This window comes from Rattus rattus, chromosome 8, assembly GCF_011064425.1.
Source record: "Rattus rattus isolate New Zealand chromosome 8, Rrattus_CSIRO_v1, whole genome shotgun sequence".
NCBI classification, from domain to species: Eukaryota; Metazoa; Chordata; class Mammalia; order Rodentia; family Muridae; genus Rattus; species Rattus rattus.
Window position 1 is genome coordinate 56951334 of NC_046161.1, and position 19415 is coordinate 56970748.

At 52.1% G+C, this 19415-nt stretch overlaps 1 protein-coding gene across 1 annotated transcript in view; it reads right to left on the reverse strand.

The window, feature by feature from the left end:
• Window positions 1-19415, reverse strand: part of Itga11 (integrin subunit alpha 11) — a 106930-nt gene that overhangs the window by 51848 nt on the left and 35667 nt on the right. The window contains exons 3-5 of the mRNA XM_032910844.1: window positions 7882-7982; window positions 3547-3638; window positions 2667-2781 (exon numbers count right to left, since the gene is read on the reverse strand). Coding sequence (XP_032766735.1) covers window positions 2667-2781; window positions 3547-3638; window positions 7882-7982 — 308 coding nt within the window. The remainder of the gene's footprint in view (window positions 1-2666; window positions 2782-3546; window positions 3639-7881; window positions 7983-19415) is intronic.

Sequence of the window (19415 nt, forward strand, 5' to 3'; positions counted from 1 at the left end):
GCTGCCAAGAAGCCCCCAGGCATCTCTCCTGTCTTGGCTTCCCCGGTGCTGGGATTGTGAGTTTGCATCTCCATGCCCAGCTTCTACATGGGTGCTGGAGGTTAAGGCTTCATGCATTCATGGCAAGCACTTCACCAGCTGAGCTATGTCCCCACCCCGAAGTCCCCACCAGAGACTGAACTGAATAGTGTGCTTCCTGGGTCACTGTTCCTGCTGGAACAGGACCTTAGGACTATTTGCCTTACGTCCCTGGGTAGGCGGTGTCTTCCACGAGCAAGCCAGATGAATGGGTTTCAGGTTTTAATGGAGGAGTCATGGGGGAAGGCTGGGAATGTGCACTCTGGCATTAGCCTGTGACTCCTGGTCTTGCCACTCACTGGCTGTGTGACCCAAGGGCTGTCATGCGACAGCTCTTGGCTTTCTGCCCTGTAAGAGCCACATAATAACCAAGAGTTGTCATTAAGGGCTAATGAGATGTTTCTAAAGGGCTGAGCTCAATACGTCTTAGCTGATCCTATTTTCATCCCCCTCTTTTTTTTTAAAGATTTATTTATTTAATGTATATGAGTATGTTGTAGCTGTCTTCAGATGCACCAAAAGAGGATCCCATTGCAGATGGCTGTGAGCCACCATGTGGTTGCTGGGATTTGAACTCAGGACCTCTGGAAGAGCAGTCAGTGCTCTTAACCACTGAGCCATCTCTCCAGCCTCAGCCCCCCTCCCCCTGTTTCTAAGGCAGGGTCTCATGTTGCCCAGGCTGGCCTGGGACTGGCTCTTTGACTGAGGATGGCTTTTAACTCCTGATGTCCTACTTCCCTAATGCTGGGATTATAGACATGTGACACTGTGTCCAGTCCCCCGCTCTCTCCCTCTGGGGGCAGAGGTCAATCTGGGATGTCTCTCCTTGAGACATGGGGATCACTGATTTGTTATCTTGCTTTCTCTTTTAATTTCATTGTTTTTAAAAAGACAGCTTGTGGGGCGGGGGCTGGATAAATGGCTTGGTGGATAAGGTCACTTGATGCTGCTGCAGAGGGCACTGGCTCAGTTCCCGACACCACACAGTGGTTTGCACCATCTGTAAGTCCAATTCCACGCCCTCTTTCGGCCTCTATGGGCACCGGGCATGCACATGGTACACATACCTGCTTGCATTAATACACATAGAATAAAAAAATAAATTTTTCTGCATGTGGTGGTGCACACCTTTATCCCAGCATTCCACAGGCAAATTTATCTCTGTAGGTTTGAGACCAGACCGGTCTTCATAGTAAATTCTAGGACAGTCAGGGGTATGTAGAGACCCTGTCTAAGAAAACCAAAACCAAAACCAAACCAAACTAATCAAAAAAACAAACAAAAAACCACTTAGGCAGTAAATCTAGTAAATAAAAAAATTAAAAAACACCTTGGGAAGAACCTGTTTATAGGTCAGTAAGATTTGTGTGTGTGTGTGTGTGTGTGTGTGTGTGTGTGTGTGTGTGTGCGCGCGCGCGCGCGCGCGCGCGTGCGTGCTTGTATGGGTGTATGTCAACATCAGGCATCTCCCTCAATCACTCTTCTCTGTATTTTGTGACACCAGGTCTCTTACTGAGCTTGGAGCTCTCAGATTTGCCTAGACTGACTGGCTAGCAGGGAGCCGCCTTCCTCTTCCTCCCCAGTGCTAGGGTTGTGCTTTTCATGTGGATGCTGGGGATGGAACTCAGGTCTTCACAGTTGCATGGCAAGCACTTTGCTGACTGAGCCATCTCCTCAGCCTGAGAAACTATGTAAAGGGTATCCTGCTATAGTTCCAGGGGAGTGATGCCTTTGCCCAGCAGACAGCATCTCAAACAGCTGCAGACAGTAATGTCAGGGCCGTGATGTCCCATGATGCTCCGCTCCCTGAGAAACTTCACACGCCCTGACCTTCCTTGTGTTACTGAACTGCCTTTAGGGATAATGTGTGAATGAACCTTGTGCCTCCCCACCCTATGGAAGACAGCTCTCGAGCCTGACTGGAAAATGTTTTGCCCTTTCTCTGCCCTGGCAGCCAGTGTTGAGGAGAGGCCGCCTGAGCCAGAGGTGCTAATCCCCTAGTGCTGCATAAGCAGACAACAGCTGCTTACTGAGGATGTTTAGTCCAGAGAGAACAGTGAGGCTCAGAGCCAAGAAGTCTAGGCTTCTAACTCCCCATGTTTGCTTGTGAGGGATGGGGAGGATTTGTGTACGCGAGGCTCTGGGCAAGCTGCCCAGGAGAGCTGACTTGGTGTAACCATCACCCAGGTTAATTCTGTTCTCGTTGGCTCTCCACCCATGGACTTCCCCACTGCAGGATTTCAGGGAACTGTAGTCTAAATGAAGGATGTCTCAGCTTGGCCTGTTGTTCATGGTGACCTGGCAACCTCCCTCCGTGCCCAAGATTCTACCAGAAACTTTCGCAGATACCAGGATGGTTTTCGTAAGTTTAGCTAACTTGTTATCAGACATCACGCTGTGGGGGAAGAAGCCTGGGATGAGGACCTTATAGGGGACCAGCTAGAAGTGACTCCTCTCAGATCATCCAGAGAGCTAAAGCAGTCATAGAACCTACATGCTGCCCTGTAGGTACAAGATAGTGGTGGGCAGAGCCGGAAGCCTCCTCCTTGGACTCCCTCAGTACCTGGCAGTGCCTTTAAGGTACTCACTCTGAAGTGCCGGGGCCACCGTCTTGGAGAATCTGAAGTTGGAGTTGACCCGGGAGCACATGCCAGTGGTGTAGTAGGAGCTTCCACACTCGTGTGACCAGAGAGGGCTGCAGGCCTGTGAAACAGCACAGCACTGAGCCCAGTCACAGGGCTTCAGACAGGGCGAGCCTCACTCTCCAGGACTGAAGGCAGACTTCTTTATCTGAGTACTGGCGTTCCTAGTGTGTGAGACCTGAGTCCCACTGAACTCTCTGTCTCACTGCAGTGCCCTTGGCTTCAGGTATAATGGGGGAACAGCGGAACCTCGATTCCCTGTTCTCCACCCTGTCATCTGGGGCCCACCCCATACACCAGGTGAGACCTGAGGAAGCCTGTCATCTGTAGGGATGACAAAGAATCGCTAGGGTGGTTCTTGTCTGTAAAGGCCCTCACTGGGCAAATTTCCAGGCGTGGGCCCAATGACACTTTTACTAGGAGAAGGAGAAAGAAGAATGCTTCTGTTCTGTGGAATTTGCTGCCCAAACCACTGGGTCAGGCTCTTAGCCAAGAGCCAAAGATAGGTTTCCCTGGGAGGCAAGGCCACTGAGAAGGGAGCCCAGCTCCCATGCCACTCCCCAGGTACAGACACAAAAAGGTTCAACCCTTTTTATCTTTCTGGACTCTCCACCGAAACGAAGGGCTCAGCCAACAGAAGACCCACACCAATGCAGGACCTGTCCCTGGTGGTCTGTAGGGATGGGCCATGTGGAGGGTGGAAGGGACAGTTATGCAGAGGGTGCACAGAGCATGTGTGTGGGATGTATGGCTGGGCCCCACACCCTGTGCAGTGCGGCTGTGCAGGCAGCAAGGCTGGCGACAGCAGTAGGGCTGGTGCTCTTACCAGGAAGCTGCTGTCCTTGGGGTTGGTGGTAAGGCTCAGGCCGAGGCGCATGTTGTCCTTCCTCTCAGACACATTGGACAGAGTGACCCTGCCTAGAACAGAGGCAAGGTACTCAGCCTACAGCCCCTTTGGTTTGTCCTCTGCCCGGAGTGTGCTGCAGTGAGTCACTTGGGGTGAGCCCATACCCCCTGGCATGCCTGGAGGGCAGCACAGATCTTCCTTAGATGTGTCCCGATACCTTCCTCACAGCTCTCTGGGAGATGAACTCACTGAAGCTCACACAGTCCAAGTAAGGTCACAAGGTCATACAACAAGCCCACACACGGCACAGCTTTACTTCCTTGTTCAGAGCTCTGCCACAAACTCTGCCTTCTCTAGGCAGCTGACTGCACCCTGGATATACCATGGCATCCACAGAGGTGGCTTTCATTGTGCAAGGGCTTACCCACACGGGGTACCCACCTAACCCTCCCAGCAACACTTTCCATCTGAGGTTCAGTCATCCAACACCCCTTCTCTAAACACCTGCCCACCTGCCCTCCTGCCCTCCTGCCCACCTGCCCTCCTGCCCTCCTACCCACCTGCCCTCCTGCCCTCCTACCCACCTGCCCACCTGCCCTCCTGCCCTCCCACCCACCTGCCCACCTGCCCTCCCACCCACCCACCCACCTGCCCTCCTGCCCACCTGCCTGCCTGCCCTCCTGCCCGCCTGCCCTCCTGCCTGCCTGCCCACCTGCCCTCCCACCCACCCACCCACCTGCCCTCCTGCCCACCTGCCCGCCTGCCCTCCTGCCCGCCTGCCCACCTGCCCTCCTACCCACCTACCCTACCTGCCTTCCTGCCCACCTGCCCGCCTGCCCTCCTGCTCGCCTGCCCACCTGCCCTCCTACCCACCTACCCACCTGCCCTCCTGCCCACCTGCCCTCCTGCCATTTGCTGAGAATCTCTCACAGGGAGCCACCCTATGTGGATGGTGTCCTTTCAGCTGTGGTGGGGACAGGTGGTTCTGTGGCAGGTCAGAAACCATGGGACAATGATATAGGTCATCTTTTCAGGACACTGAAGGGATGGAAAGGAGCTTGCATTCCCAAGAAGCAAAGTATGTATTCATGCACATGTGTATATGAATGTGTGTATGTGTATGTACATATATGTGTGTGTATTTGTAAGTGCATGTGTGTGTATGTGCATGTGTACTTGTATATGTGTGAGAGTGTATATGTGTGCCTGTAGGTGCACGTGTGTGTGTATAAGTACATGTGTACTTGTGTTTATGTGCATGTGTGCTCTTGTGTATGTGTGAGAGTATGTACGTGTGCATGTATGTACATGAGTACGTGTGTAGGTATGTACAGGTGTACCTGTGTTTATGTGCATGTGTGCACTTGTATGTGTGAGAGTGTGTATGTGTGCATGTATGTACATGTGTATGTGTGTAGGTATGTGCATATGTACCTGTGCTTATGTGCATGTGTGCACTTGTGTATGTGTGAGAGTGTAGGTATGTGCATATGTACTTGTGTTTATGTGCATGTGTGCACTTGTGTATGTGTGAGAGTGTGTATGTGTGCGTGTATGTACATGTGTATGTATAGGTGTGTGTGCACAAGGACTTAGGAGACAAGGAGTGGAGTGGCTGGAATGTGTCAGTCCTCAGCTGCTGTAGTGAGCCCTGTGGCCCCTGCTGTGGGGTTTGGGATTCTACAACCCAACAGAGTCTACATTGTGCTGTGCTGGGTACTGCAGTTTGAAGAGTGGCCTTGTTTCCAGAGGCAAGACTGGGAACAGGCTAGGAGCAGAACGACAGGTGACCATGACAGCAAGGACAGACTGGAGTGAGGGTGGAGACAGGGCAGCTGTAAGGTCCCTCTTCCTGCTTCTCTCATGTGGTGTTTTTCACTGTTGTTTATTCTTGTTTTTTGGATAGGGTCTCATGTCGCCTAGGCTGGCCTAGAAATCACTGTGTAGCCAAGGTTGGCCTTGCACTTCTGCTCCTTCTACCTCTATCTCACAAGTGCTAGGCTTACAGATGTACCCCTCAGTTCCAGATGCTAGACATGAAAGCCAGGCTTCTGCACACTGGGCAAGCACGCTGCGGACGGAGCCACATTCCCAGCCATGTAAGAGTGCAGGTCAGATCTAGAGTAGGTCCTAGGGGTCATCAAGTCAAAATCTGAGGCTCAGAGACAGAAAGAAGCTCTCAAGAATACGGAGCTGCACAGCTGGAAGGGGAGGCTCTCCCGGGTCTGTTTTGGTAGCCTGTACCTGGGGGAGGGGATGATGGGGACTTAAGTCACCAGTCAGACACCTTTCCCCTGTGTTCTCACTGAAGCTTAGGCCCCAACAGTGCTGGGGTTTGGATTCTTCACCCACGTGGCTCGTGGGAGCCTCTGACATCATGCGACAGACATTGGTGACCCTGGGAATCCATCTTTGGGATTTCTCTTGGACGATGGCCTTTCCCTCCATCTGTTTATATCTGGAACTACAGCCATCTTTTCTTGTGCTGGCTACCCTACCCAGCCCCTCCTCCTCAGATCCTCAGGTGAGTTTCTAGGGCAGAGGACCTTGCTGGAGGAGGAGAAAAAGGCCTGGGAAGGCCAAGGCCAATCTTCCAGGAAAGGCCCGAGAATTATGGCTTTGTGGCCCACTTAGGATTTCTTTCCCTTTTGTGGGCAAAGAAAGACAAACCACACAACCTCTCTGCCCTTTAGGAAAAGATGGAAGCGTTAAGTAGAGTGGAGCTCTGTGTGTGTGTGTGTGAGTGTGTGTGTGAGTGTGTGTGTGCGTGAGTGTGCATTGTGAGTGTGTGTGAGAGAGAGGGTGTGTGTGTGTGTGTGAGAGACAGTGTGTGAGTGGATGTGTGAGTGGGTGTGTATGTGTGTGGGGGTGAGTGTGTGTGTGTGTGTGAGTGTGTGTGTGTGTGTGTGTGTGTGTGTGTGTGTGTGTGTGTGTGTGTGTGTGTGTGTGTGTGTGTGTGTGTGTGTGTGTGTGTGTGTGTGTGTGTGTGTGTGTGTGTGTGTGTGTGTGTGTGTGTGTGTGTGTGTGTGTGTGTGAGTGTGTATGTGTGTATGTGTGTGTGTGAGTGAGTGTGTGACTGTGTATGAGTGTGTGTGTATGTGTGTGTGTGTGTGTGTGTGTGTGTGTGTGTGTGTGTGTGTGTGTGTGTGTGTGTGTGTGTGTGTGTGTGTGTGTGTGTGTGTGTGTGTGTGTGTGTGTATGTGTGTGTGTGTGTGTGTATGTGTGTGTGTGTGTGTGTGTGTGTGTGTGTGAGTGTGTGTGTGAGTGTGTATGAGTGTGTGTGGGGGTGTGTGTGTGTGTGTGTGTGTGTGTGTGTGTGTGTGTGTGTGTGTGTGTGAGTGTGTATGTGTGTGTGTGTGTGTGTGTGTGTGTGTGTGTGTGTGTGTGTCCAGTATCTCCCTTTGTCTCTGCTCTAGAATAGGCTGGAGAGTGCCTCCATGGGGAAAATGAGGAAAAGCCTTCATGTGGGCTCAGCACTGCACAGTGTTTGCAGGGCGGGCATGCTGAGTGGCTTGAGGTCCTAGCACATTGGTCCTGGGCCTGTCCCCTTGCTTCCTTCTGCTGTCACTTCCTCATCTGTTGGATGGTCCAGTCTCACTGATGGGCAGGAATGCCTAGAAGGGTGTGGTCATGCCCAGCCTCGTGGATGCTGCTGACCACACACAGATCTGGTGCCAATGCTCCTGCTTCAAGATCAGAAACGTGAGCACACTTGCTCCAGGGGGACAGAAAAGCTCTGAGCACACAGGCAGTGGATGGGTTAGGAAGATGTGCAGCGTGGGGCACTGGAGGCCTGGCATTAAGCAACAAGCGGTATGACTGAGGGAAAGATGCCTCATCTCTCCACCCCCACCCCACCCCGTTTCTGTGTCTGTTTCCTTCTTTCTTTATGTATATGCACAGGTAGGTGTCAGAGGAGAACCTTGGGTGTCTTTCCATTGCCTATCTTTCTCTCACTGGCCTGGACCTTGTCATGTTTGCTAGGCTGGCCCACCAGGGAGCCCCAACCACATGACTATCTCAGCCTCCTTATCACCAGGATTGTAAATATGTACTCCCGTGTCTGGGTTTTTTATTCAAGTGTGGCTTTTAGAGTTTGAACTTGAGTCTTCAAGCTTGCAAGGCGAGTACGAGCTTCCTTGCAGTGTGAGCATAGGGGTGCATCTTGCTAGACGGCCGGGAAGAGGCAGGTGACTGCAGATGCAGACACTCGTCGGTCTGCTCTGTATGTAACATGACCTGAGATGAACCACGTGACTATGAACACGGGAGTGTGCCAGACCCTGTTCTGTACCTGAGTTAAGAAGAGCTTACCCAGGTTGAGTTTGGTGCAGTTGCCCTGGGTTACTGGACACTTGTATACATCTCCTGTCTTCTGGTGGCCATTGGTTTCCAGTGGGGCACCCACGACCAACCTGTGAAGAGAAAGAAGAGGAGACAAGTGGTTGGGGTGGCATTCCTTCCCCCGGAAGCTGGCCTCTTGGGGCTAGGGGAGGTGGAGAGGAAGATGGGACAGGGTGGAGCGCTTTCCTGCTGAGGGAAGCTGGGCTTTCAGTAGCGTGTTGGGGGGACTTTGTACCAGGTCTGGGTGTACAGAGCTGAAGACCTGCAGCGTCTGTGCCATGGGAAGGGCAGTGCATGGGAGAAGCAGAGGGAGGGATGGTGGTTGCAGGGCAGAGGAGCCGTGAGAGCCTCGTTCTCTCTCATCAGGAACACTTTGTCTTGCTCAGGGTAGCTGAGGTGTGTTGATCAGGGGTCACTAAGTCTGCTTCAGGTGAACACAGCGCCAGGTGGAAGAAGGAGCCACGGAATCTGCCTGCCTGTGTCTGTGCCTGTGCCTGCCTGTGCCTGTGCCTGTGCCTGTGCCTGTGCCTGTGCCTGTGCCTGTGCCTGTGCCTGTGCCTGTGCCTGTGCCTGTGCCTGTGCCTGTGCCTGTGCCTGTGCCTGTGCCTGTGCCTGTGCCTGTGCCTGTGCCTGTGCCTGTGCCTGTGCCTGTGCCTGTGCCTGTGCCGTGCCTGTGCCTGTGCCTGTGCCTGTGCCTGTGCCTGTGCCTGTGCCTGCCTGTGCCTGTGCCTGCCTGTGCCTGTGCCTGTGCCTGTGCCTGTGCCTGTGCCCGTGCCTGTGCCTGTGCCCGTGCCTGTGCCCGTGCCTGTGCCATCTCGTGTTATATGGAGGAAGGCCCTTTGCAAATGGAAATAAAGCAAGGCTGTACCTTGAATGAGTCTGGTGGCCCTATGACCAGGGAAGATGCTTTAGGAGGGATGCACAGAGGAGCGGCATGAGGAGAAGAGGGGACTAGGCCATCAAAGATGCTGTTGCCACAACAGGGACAGGGAGCAGGGGGCGGGGTGACACACCGGGTGCCTCTGGCATCTAGAAGAATCAATAAAAGACTCTGCCCCAGAGCAAGAAGGGAGCAGGCTGAAGGCTGCTTTAGTCTTGGCCTCTGCATCTGTGGGAGACCTGTTCCTGCCATTTAAGCAACATTGTTTACGAGTCCCTGCAGCCATCACCTCCTGACCCCAACTTCTACAAAGGAAGAGCACACCTTGCTCACAAACACACATTCCTCAGGGAAGTGAGCTGAACACTGTGCAGAGAGGGAAATCTTGTGCTGTCGGGGACACATTCATACAAGCTGTTAGAGCAGCACTCCTGTGGCTGGCGAGTTCCACACGGACACTGGCTCTGCTGGACCTAAATGTGCACCCCTGGCGTTTATGCCTCATCCCAACCTCCAGGTGGCAGTATTATCCCAGGAGGCCACAGGAACGAGTGACCTGAGGTGAAGCCTAGATGGCCAAGGGCTCACCTGTCAGTATGTGGCATTCTGGTACAACCAGAGGCCTCTGGGACTTGGGCAGCTGTACCACTCCCTGCTCCAAGGCTTACAGCTAATAGTGAGCTAAGAAGGGTGGCCTCTAAGCTGGGGAGATGGCTCAGTAGGTAAAGTGCTTACTGGACATGGGTGAGGACCTGGGTTTGAGTCCCAGCAAAGTCAGAACTAGCAGTATATGCTTGTAATCCTAACAGTGGGGTGGTGTGGTGGTGGGGTGGAGATGAGTGGCTCTCTGGGGCTCAGTGGCCAGGTAGTCTAGCCTAGTTGGCAAGTTCCAAGCCAGTGAGTGACTGTCTCCAAAGCACAATGTAGATGGTGTCTAGGAAAAGCACCAGGGGTGATCTCTGGCCTCTTCACATGTGCATGAGTGCTCAAATACCCATACATAGGTGTGTACACAGACATACACACACACACACACACACACACACACACACACACACACACACACCATCCCTTTTTGGAGGCAATGTGTTGGCAGTGTGTTGTCATGGAATGTGTACCCAGCTCACCACAGTGAGGCTGACAGACCCTGAGAGCTATAGAATACCCAGGAATGGGATAAAGGAGTCAGGAGCTCTCCTGACCCAGCTCTTGCAGCAGCTGCCCACCACGATGCTTCTGCACAGGACAGCAGCGTCTCCTTGTGGCCGGGCGTTCCACCTCTGGGCTGTTAGGAAAAGTTGCCAGGCTGAATTGGGGCTTGACAGAGCTTTGTTAGAAAGGAAATGTCTGTGAAATAAGAGTCGAGGTTTCTCCCCAGGGAGCCAGATAATGACAGCCTCTAAATATAGCCCCTTATTAGGTGTGCCTGTGTCTGACTGGCAGGGGTTAATTGGGCCTATAAAATCTGTTTGTCTAGACAACTTTTGGCTACTTAATTCTGGGACAGATTGGGTAGGCAATACTGTTCCATTCTTTCAGAGAGAAGGAGGAGGGAGGGCCTTTTAGATGGAATGCTGAAATTTTAAGGCGGACCCGCCATAGCTTGTTCTAGATTAGGACAGACGCTGCTGTCTTCTGGAACAGCCAGTCCATCTTCTAAAACCCACTCCCAGCATGCCCTGGGTGAGCTCCTCACTGCACTTCTCACTTCTAAGTGGAGCACTGAAGTCCAGGGCTACTTGAAGGGTCCTGGTAGTGGGAGAACTTAGTTGAGAATCCCAGACCTTGTCGCATGATCTGGAGAAATTTAACCAACCAAACCTCAGTTTTCCTGGCACAGAAATGGGGCTTAGCACTGCCTCACTGCCAGCCTCTCACCATCTCCCCAATGCTAAGGCATAAGACATAGACAGGGGACTGTACGTGTAAGCTATGCATAAAGACTGGTGGCCATTAGCAGCTAGTCATGTGTCCTGGCATGGTGAAGATGGGGCAACATGACATTAAATTCACTAAGTCCTTATGGCCAAATCTGCAGCAAGACTGGGTTTGTCCTCCTCAAAGAACAAGAGTGTCCGTATGTCCTATCTCCATTATCCCCAGACCTCATTTCTCTGGGGATCAGAGCAGGGTTTACTGTTCCCACAATACAGACACAGAAATGAGATGCGCTGAGAGGGAAGCTGACTGGGCATTCAGTTTGTGGCAAGGTTGGGACTACAGGGCTCATGGAACAGCTTCCTCTGTGTTGCCCCAAATGTCTTGCCAAAGAGGGGGACTGGGCTACCTCCTCTCCTCCCTCTGGAGTCTGGGCATGACGTGTGCCTGGCGGGTTTGAGGTTTGGAGGGAATGATTCAGGCTTGCTTTGAGGGGCTAACTGCTGAAGTTTGAGAAAAGGGCCACGTCATCGCCAAGAGCAGCCAAATTGTTCCTGGGGTCTGGCAGCCCCACCACCCACCGTGGCCTCAGCTTTAAGTGGCCATATGCAACCTCGGAGCCCGAGGGGGTGTTTGTACTAGATACTCAATATCTTCTGGTATGGGCATCAGAGAGCACGGGAAACCAAAAGGTTGCGGCAAACAAGGGCCTTCCATGGCTGAGGGCTATGCGTCACCAGCTGCGGCCTCCCAACATTCTTCCTAGGGAGGTGATGGCAAGGGTGCTTTGGCTGAAGGGGGGCTGGCAGCCAGCATTGTAGCTGTAGGCCTTCCTCTGTGGCCACTCTATAAGGAAGGCTGAGCCAAGGGAGGACACTATGGAGAAGTCTACTGTGGACAGTTTGGGCTCCCAGTAGGACATAAGTTAGGAGTGGTATGTGTGTGTGTGTGTGTGTGTGTGTGTGTGTGTGTGTGTGTGTGTGTGTGTGTCTACATATGTGTGTATTTTGTTTGTCTGTGTCTATGTGTGCGCGCACATGCGTGCCTGACCTGTAAGCTTCCCTCCTGACATTCCACCTCACAGCATCCCCTGCAAGATTGCAGGATGCATCCTGACGTCCATTTAGCTCAGGCTGTGGATGTAGCTTATTGCCAAGAGCACTCACCTTGAGAGCAGGAGACCTGGTCTCCTGATCACCCTCCCCTCCCCTGCCCCATCAAAAAGAAAGGCGTGGTGGTATGTGTTCGTAACTCCAGTATTCGGGAGGCAGATACAGGCAGGTGGATCCCTGGGGTTCACTGCCCAGCTCAGCCTAGCTTTAGGCTGGTGAGAGACCCTGCTTTAAAGAAAACAAGATGGGTGGTGGTCAAGGAACAAAAGCTGAGGTTCTCCTCTGGCTTCTGCATGCATGCACACCTGTAGACACATACGTGTGCACACGCTCCACCACATTACTGTGCCATGAGACATGTGGCAATGAGGGGTGGATTCCAATTCCAGCTCAGGTGGTGACTACATCATGTGCATTACTTCTTTTTATGTTTTTTCTTTTTTCTTTTTTTTTCGGAGTTGGGGACCAAACCCAGGGCCTTGCCCTTGCTAGGCAAGTGCTCTACCACTGAGCTAAATCCCCAACCCCTCATTACTTCTTTTTAAAAAACATTACCTCTCTGTCTCTGTCTTTCTGTCTGTCTCTCTGTGTCTCTGCATCTCTCCGACTCTGTTTCTCTGTGTCTCTGCATCTCTCTGTCTCTGTCTCTCTGTGTCTCTGCCTCTTTGTGTCTCTCTGTCTCTGTCTGTCTGTCTGTCTCTCTCTTTCTCTCTGTATACACATGCCCCAGTGCATGTGTGTAAGTCAGAGGACAGCTTGCAGGAGTCGCTTTTCTCTTTTTATCATGTGGGTCCCAGGTTTTGTGGCAAGCACTCTTACCCACTGAGCCATCTTGCCTGCCCTCTTCTGTTGTTCACTGAACTCCGGAACTGTCCCCCAGCTAGTCTCAGGAGAACAGAAACTCTTTCATTTTATGTTTGACCTCCTTAAAACAGCTCCTTGAGAGGGAACCCCGGACTGCAGATGTTTCTGCGTACCTGGTAATGGGTGTTGAGGCTAACAGAGCTGGGAAAACCCTCTGGCAGCCTTGGAAGAGGCACCCAGAACCCAGAGCAAGGATGGATGCTGTGCCAGGTAGGACAGGAGGAGACAAAGCCATGTTAGGGCCCAGTGTCCTGTCTCTGGGTGTCTACCCTCTGCGCCAAGTCGAGGAGGGTAGAAAGCTGGCAGGCAGGGCTGTGCTCTAAATCCCGCCGCATCTTTTATTGCCTGCGTCTGCCAAGGCAGGTGTGAGCAGCTCAACTCCCACACAGATGGTGGAAGCCAGAGCCGTGAGCACTAGTGGCTATTGGATGTCTAGGAAAGCAGATTCCGAGAGCCAGGCCAGCCTCTGCAGAGATCTCGAGTCTAGAGGCTAGTAGGGACTGCTGAGGAAGGGCAGACTGTAGGCTCTGGTTCTTTCCTGGCCATTGGTAGCAACTCTCTGTAATGCTTCCCCCTTGTACCCCAGGAGCCTCAATAATCAGTGTCGACCCAGTGGATTTTAATGAGTCACGTGTACAGGACGTACGGACACATGCTTTTGGTTACAAGGTCAGTTCGTATACGTCGGAAGCCTGTCTAGGTTCAGAGCTAGGACTCCAGGTTCAGTGCTCCCTCCTCACTGCAAAGACTTTAGAAGCTCACAGTGTGGACTGGGCTGGCCTCCATAAAGCCAAATGGACTCATTTCTCAACGATGACCTGCATTTTCTCCTCTCTTCATCCATCCCTTCATCATTTGGTCCTCTTCTACTGCCTCCGACCCCAAAACCGCCCTGGGCCATCTGTCCCCCATTTCTGTGTTGCCTTCACTTTCCCCTCTGACATCAGATAGAGGCACGGTGTGTGGGAGCTCACCAATCTAGAGAATGAAAGACAGTTCTCCTTCCGAGAGGCTCTCTCTCTCTCTCTCTCTCTCTCTCTCTCTCTCTCTCTCTCTCTCTCTCTCTCCTCCTTTCATGGAAAATGTAATCTCCTCCAGCCAGTGTGAGCCTAGTGGCTAATATGTTCAAGATGGAGTGGGGGAAGTGCTGAGCATAGCAGACAGAGAGCCTGAGGCATCGGGGCTCAGGGCTGCAGGGCTGTGTGTGTGTGTGTGTGTGTGTGTGTGTGTGTGTGTGTGTGTGTGTGTGTGTGTGTGTGTACAGGGAGAATCTACGGGCTGCCAAAGCTGAGGAGAGCCACAGGGGCTCATGCCCACCTTGGCCCAGACACCTGGCAAAGCCTGGTCTCTGAGCAGCTGGGCAAACGAAGGAGGCCACTCTGCCAATGCTTCCCTTACTCTCCCTGGCTCTGTAAAACTCTCTCTAGAGACCAGAATCCTCCGTGTGGGTCTTAGACAAACACAGCCACCGTAAGGGTTAATGTTGTGTGTCAGTGTGACTGGCACAGGTAGCTCAGATATTTGGTCAAATACCATCCACGTGTTCCTGTGAGTGTCCTTGTACCTGACAAGCAATGAAATCAGTTGACTATTCGCTGTGATGTGGATGGTGAAGGCCTGATCAGTGTCAAGATTGGCCCCAACTGACAGAATCTTCCTGCTAGATTGCCTTTGAGCTTAGGCACCAGAGTCCCCTGTCCTCAGATGTGAGCAGAAATAAAGCTTTCTTTGGCTCTCACGTTTGCCAACCTCTGATTGGAATGCTGTCATCTGCTCTGTGGTCTCTAGTTTGCCCATTCTCCTCACAGGTCTTAGAAATGGCTAACCTCCATGATCACACAATCCAACCCCCACCCCCACCACACCTCCTCTCAGCAAGATGGCTTCCAAGCTTGACACTCTTAATTCTGGGACTCACAACGGTGAAAGGAGAGAACACATTCTGGCAGGCTGCCCTCTGACCCACACACTAAATAAAACTGTAATAGGAATAGCAGAGCATCTAGAATGTTCTGAGAACTTTACAAACTTCGTTTCCTGTGATTAGCAGTTTGCGCCCTCAGTCACTGGCAGCATTGACGGGCCTTCCACTGACGTACCAATCACAGGCACCTCCAAGAGGCTGGTTTGAAAGACAGGACGGGCTGGCCAGCAGGCAGTGACCTCTCAGTGATTGTCAGACTGGGCCCCAGTCCCACAGCAGGATGAGTCCCCTCAAGGGACCTGTGGGCATGAAGTGCGTTGGGTCCAAGCTCAGATGATTATAGAGTCAGGTACTGGAGATGGGGCCCAGTCCCTGTTTCCCAAGCTTTCAGGGGATGTTAATGTGACCTTGAATCTGAAGATTGTGGGATCTTTACATGGGAGAGCAGAGTCTATGGCTTCCCTGGGTGCTAAGGTCTGAGTCTCTGCTCTCCTCCCTCCTCTGCCATGGCCTCTGAGGCTCACTAGTGCGACATAGCTGCTGGCCTCCTTTCCTCTTGCTCGTCTTTTAGGGTCTTCTTCAAGGTCGTCTTCCCTGCCACCTGTCACAACCTGCCTCCCCCCTCCTACTCCTCCTCCTCTGCCTCCTCCTCCCTCTCCTCCTCCTCTTTTCTCTTTTCACTAACTGGGACTCTTCTTTCTTTTTGGAAATGAATCATTATATAGGCCAGGCTATCCTAGAACTCACAATCCTCCGGTCTCAGCCTGAACCAGAGGTGTGTGTTATTTTCTTTATATGCTTCTCCTACTATCTTTATCACTCTGCAGATGTTGCCCTTAACTGTCCAACAGCCTTGACAGACAGTTTGCAAGTGGAGGCCAGAGGATGACTTGTGGGAGTCAGTTCCCTCCTCTACCATGTGGGTTCCAGGGATGGGACTCAGGTTGTGAGGCATGGGGCCCACCGAGTCATCTCACTCCTGCACACACACGCTCTCCTTTAGCTAGCTGAAACAGTACTCATTCATATGATTTAGTTCTTTTTACATTACAAAGGGAGTCCAAGTTTATTGAGCAGAGTTCATACCTCAGGTTAGGGGTGGGTGGGGGGTGAGACCAGAAAGACCCTGGCTTCCTTGTGAACAGACTTTCTAGAAGGCTGCACTGTACAAGCAGATGTGAAGAGGCTGGGAAAACTGGAATCATTTCACGTATGTGGATGCTTTACACATGGACACCTTCCCACATCACTTTACGTCAGTGATACTCTTGGATACCCAGTGATACCTCGGACCCTGAATCTAGGCTTCACTGCAGCCCTTCTTGGGCATGTTCTTTCCTGTGGAGTGAGGAGTCCTAGGGTGAAGGGAACAGGATCCAGAGAGTCTGGGTCTCCTGACAGTCTGGGGCTACTCCTCTCCTCTTCCTCTCCCTCCTCTTCTTTCTCTTCCTCCTCCTTTTCTTCCCCCTTCCCTCATTCTCTGTGTGGGTGAATGCACACATGTGTATTTGTGTGTGTGTATGTGCGTGTGTGTGCACCTACATGTACAGAAGCCAGAGATCAACTTCCAGTTGCCCCCCTACTTTGTTTTCTGAGGCAGGTCTCTCACTGGGACCAGGGATTGACCGTTAGGCTAGGCCGGCTAGCTAGGGAACCCCTGGCATCCATCTGCTTCTGCCTCCCCAGCACTGAAATTGCAAAATGCACCACAGTGCCCCAGATCTAAGAACCAAACACAGGTCCTCACGCCTGCACAGCAAGTGCTTTACCTACGGATCTTTCTCCTCCCCATCCCCTCCCTGAATCTTCCTGATGAAGTTCCACATCACAGAAGTTGGCAGCTAAGCAGTTTGCCAGGGTGTAGGCAGAGTGTTGCCCCTGGAGGCAGATTGGCAGTGGAGAGGGTGGGTATGTGGGGAGAAACAGTGTCGGCTGAGGCCAAACACCTTGTTCGTGGTCTCTCAGCCTTCCTGGGACCATCTGGTATGGATGGAGAATATGGTCCAGCCCAGTTCTTCATGGTGGTAAAACACTGCTACACTTTCATACTGGTAGTCCATCTGCTCATGCTCAGGGAAACTTTCTATTGCACAGCCACGGTCAATATTAATCAATGCAGGCGCTCTGAAGCCCCAGCGGAATGGGTAGATGAGACACCAGATGTGGTGTCACTCTGAGGGCTGGTTATGAGGGTGACCTTTTGCATTTTGGTGTCTGGTCTTAACTTGCACCTTCCCTTCTGCTGACCTCACAGGTCTGGGTCCTTGCCTGTGACTTTACCTCTGTGTCCACTTAGAACAGAAGAGGGAACGAGAGAGGGATGGTAGCTGCAAGGGAGGCTCTCAACCCACTGAAGGGAAACAAGATTTGGGGTTGTTGGCTTCTGTCTCTCTCTCTCTCTCTCTCTCTCTCTCTCTCTCTCTCTCTCTCTCTCTCGCCACGCATGCGCCCACTGCTCAGCACGTCACACTCCGCTCCGCTTGTGCAGTCCCCCACCCCAAGCTCTCTACCTCTCCTCATTCCACCCATTCCCAATGTTCCTTCCTCAGGAAGCCCTCTAAAATCTCCGGACCGGAAGTAGTTTTAATTCCCATGATGCTTTGTTTTTGCCTCTGGTGTATCCTTTTTCTCCTATAGAGAACTGGCTTCCAGAGTTGGTCAAGGTCCTTTGAGCAGTCCGTGCTTGGTAACTACTGAGCAAGCGGGTGGACAGACAGAGGAGCACTCACTCTGCCATGCCAGGCTGAGTCCTCTTTGCTTCTTGGGATAAAGCTTCCTGGTGAGCTTCGCTGAAGCTCTCCTGGCCCCAGCTTTGCACACGAACTCCTGCTCCCAGCATTCTTTGCATGCCTCAGGTTCTGTTCTCTTGGGCAGAAAGGCTGAGAGCCACATGTAAAAACCCTTCCTCCTCTTTCCAGAAGGCTTGATAAGCCCTGCCTTATTTGTCCAAGCCACACTTGGAGACTTTTTTCTTTCCATTTTGTAACGAATCTTTTCCTTTGAAATGAAACCTAAGCACTGAGGCCGTTTGGACAGATGTTTCTCAGTGGGATGTGAGGCTCATCTGACTGGCTCCCCAGCTATTGCCTGCTTGTCAGGAAGGGCCTCTGAAGTTCCTGCTGCCCTCTGTGCAGACGCTCACTGTTAAGTCGAATCCACAGTGCACCCCAGCAACCCTTTTCAGGGTGTCCCTGACTAGGGAGATGGCCAGACAGTGAAGGAAGCAAGCACACAAATGTCAGGACCCGCCGACCTCCAACCACTTTGCTGGCAGAGCTGGCTGAGGCATCATGGGACATTCATTGTCCCTGGTGGGTTCAGCGATCTTTCCTCCAGCACAGAGACCTGGGACAGGGCAGAGGACTTGGAGGCTGAGGGACAGACACTCTATTGTTCCTGGGCCCCGTGGAGTGCTTGTGTTTCACGCTGTTCTATCCCACTGAGCTAAACAACCTGGGTTGAATTACCTTCCCTAGGCCGGTCTCCATTCCTCATCTGTAAAACGAGGGACTTGCATGGGTTTGGTATTGAGTAGGTTCTGTGTGCAGGGTACTGTGTGCTTGAACAGGGGGGAATGGAGACTCATGCTGTGACAGGGCCTAGGCAGGGACACAGAGGGATGGCTCTTGTTTGACCGTTTGAGAACCCATTCCTGAATAGTAGGCCCTGGCAGAGGCTTGCATTGTGAATAGTGTCAACTGGGGATGCAGGTCTGGACCCATGGGGAGAATGGTGTGACTCCCATGTCAAGGTGCAAGTGCCTGTCTGTGCATCTTCTAACATATGCCTCCTGGGGAAGGCTGTGCCGGGATGAACCCCGAGACAGACATCCCTGAGACAGTCCTACCAATCCTTCCTGACCCTTCTCACCCTACCTCACCAACACCCCCATCCATCTCTTCTCCCTTCACATGTCCAAAGAACTCTAGCTAAGGCACGTCTACATATCCAGTCATACCCAGCTTTCAGATCTAGCAAAAACAACACTGTCATCTACAGTTTGCTTTCAAGAACGGCACACCAAAATCACAACAAAACAAACTTCTAAGTGTTGTAATTAAGCTTATGGTTCTGGTTGAGCTGTCCCCACCTGCTTTCAGGGGGATGTATTCCTACCATCTGTCACGTACTTGGATTCAGGCATTAAAGGTACCTACTGGGGTACCTCAGCCTCTCACACCACAGACCTCTCACCAAGGAGGCATCAGTGGTCTTCAAAAGGGGCCCCTAAACTCATCTTGGCATTGGTTAAAAGTGGAAGTCTCAGGCCTACCTCTCTACCCCAGCAAGTCTGCCCTGGGAATTGGCTGAGACACCCGAGTGTTGGTTCACTTCAGTAGGTGATTCTGTTGTTCAGGGCTCTGGGAGCCTTGGTCTGTAGTAACTGGTACTCGCCGGGCTTGGAAATGACAGCACCTGGGTGTACAGGCAGGGATCCTTAGCGTAGTGGGGCGGAATGCCCAGTGCAGGATCACGTGTATAGCAAAAGCAAGCCCCAGGGTTCATCTCCTGCCCTGCCCCATCTCCAAATTAACAAAAACCGAGGCACGTGTTCATCTGCTTTCACCTAAGTGTGCCATGCCAACTGATTGGGCACTGGAGCTCCCGCCCACCCATTCTCAAATCCCTCCATAGGAAGAAGCCATAGGAAGTGGTTCTATGAATAGATACTTTGTGGGAGCTAATTTTCTGGTAGGGATCATGCTAAAGACTTCCCCTGAGGTTCCCTTAGTGTTCATGAAGTCCCATGACATTTCTTATCTATCTATCTATCTATCTATCTATCTATCTATCTATCTATCTATCTATCTATCTATCTCTGTGACTAAGTTTCATGTAGTCCAGG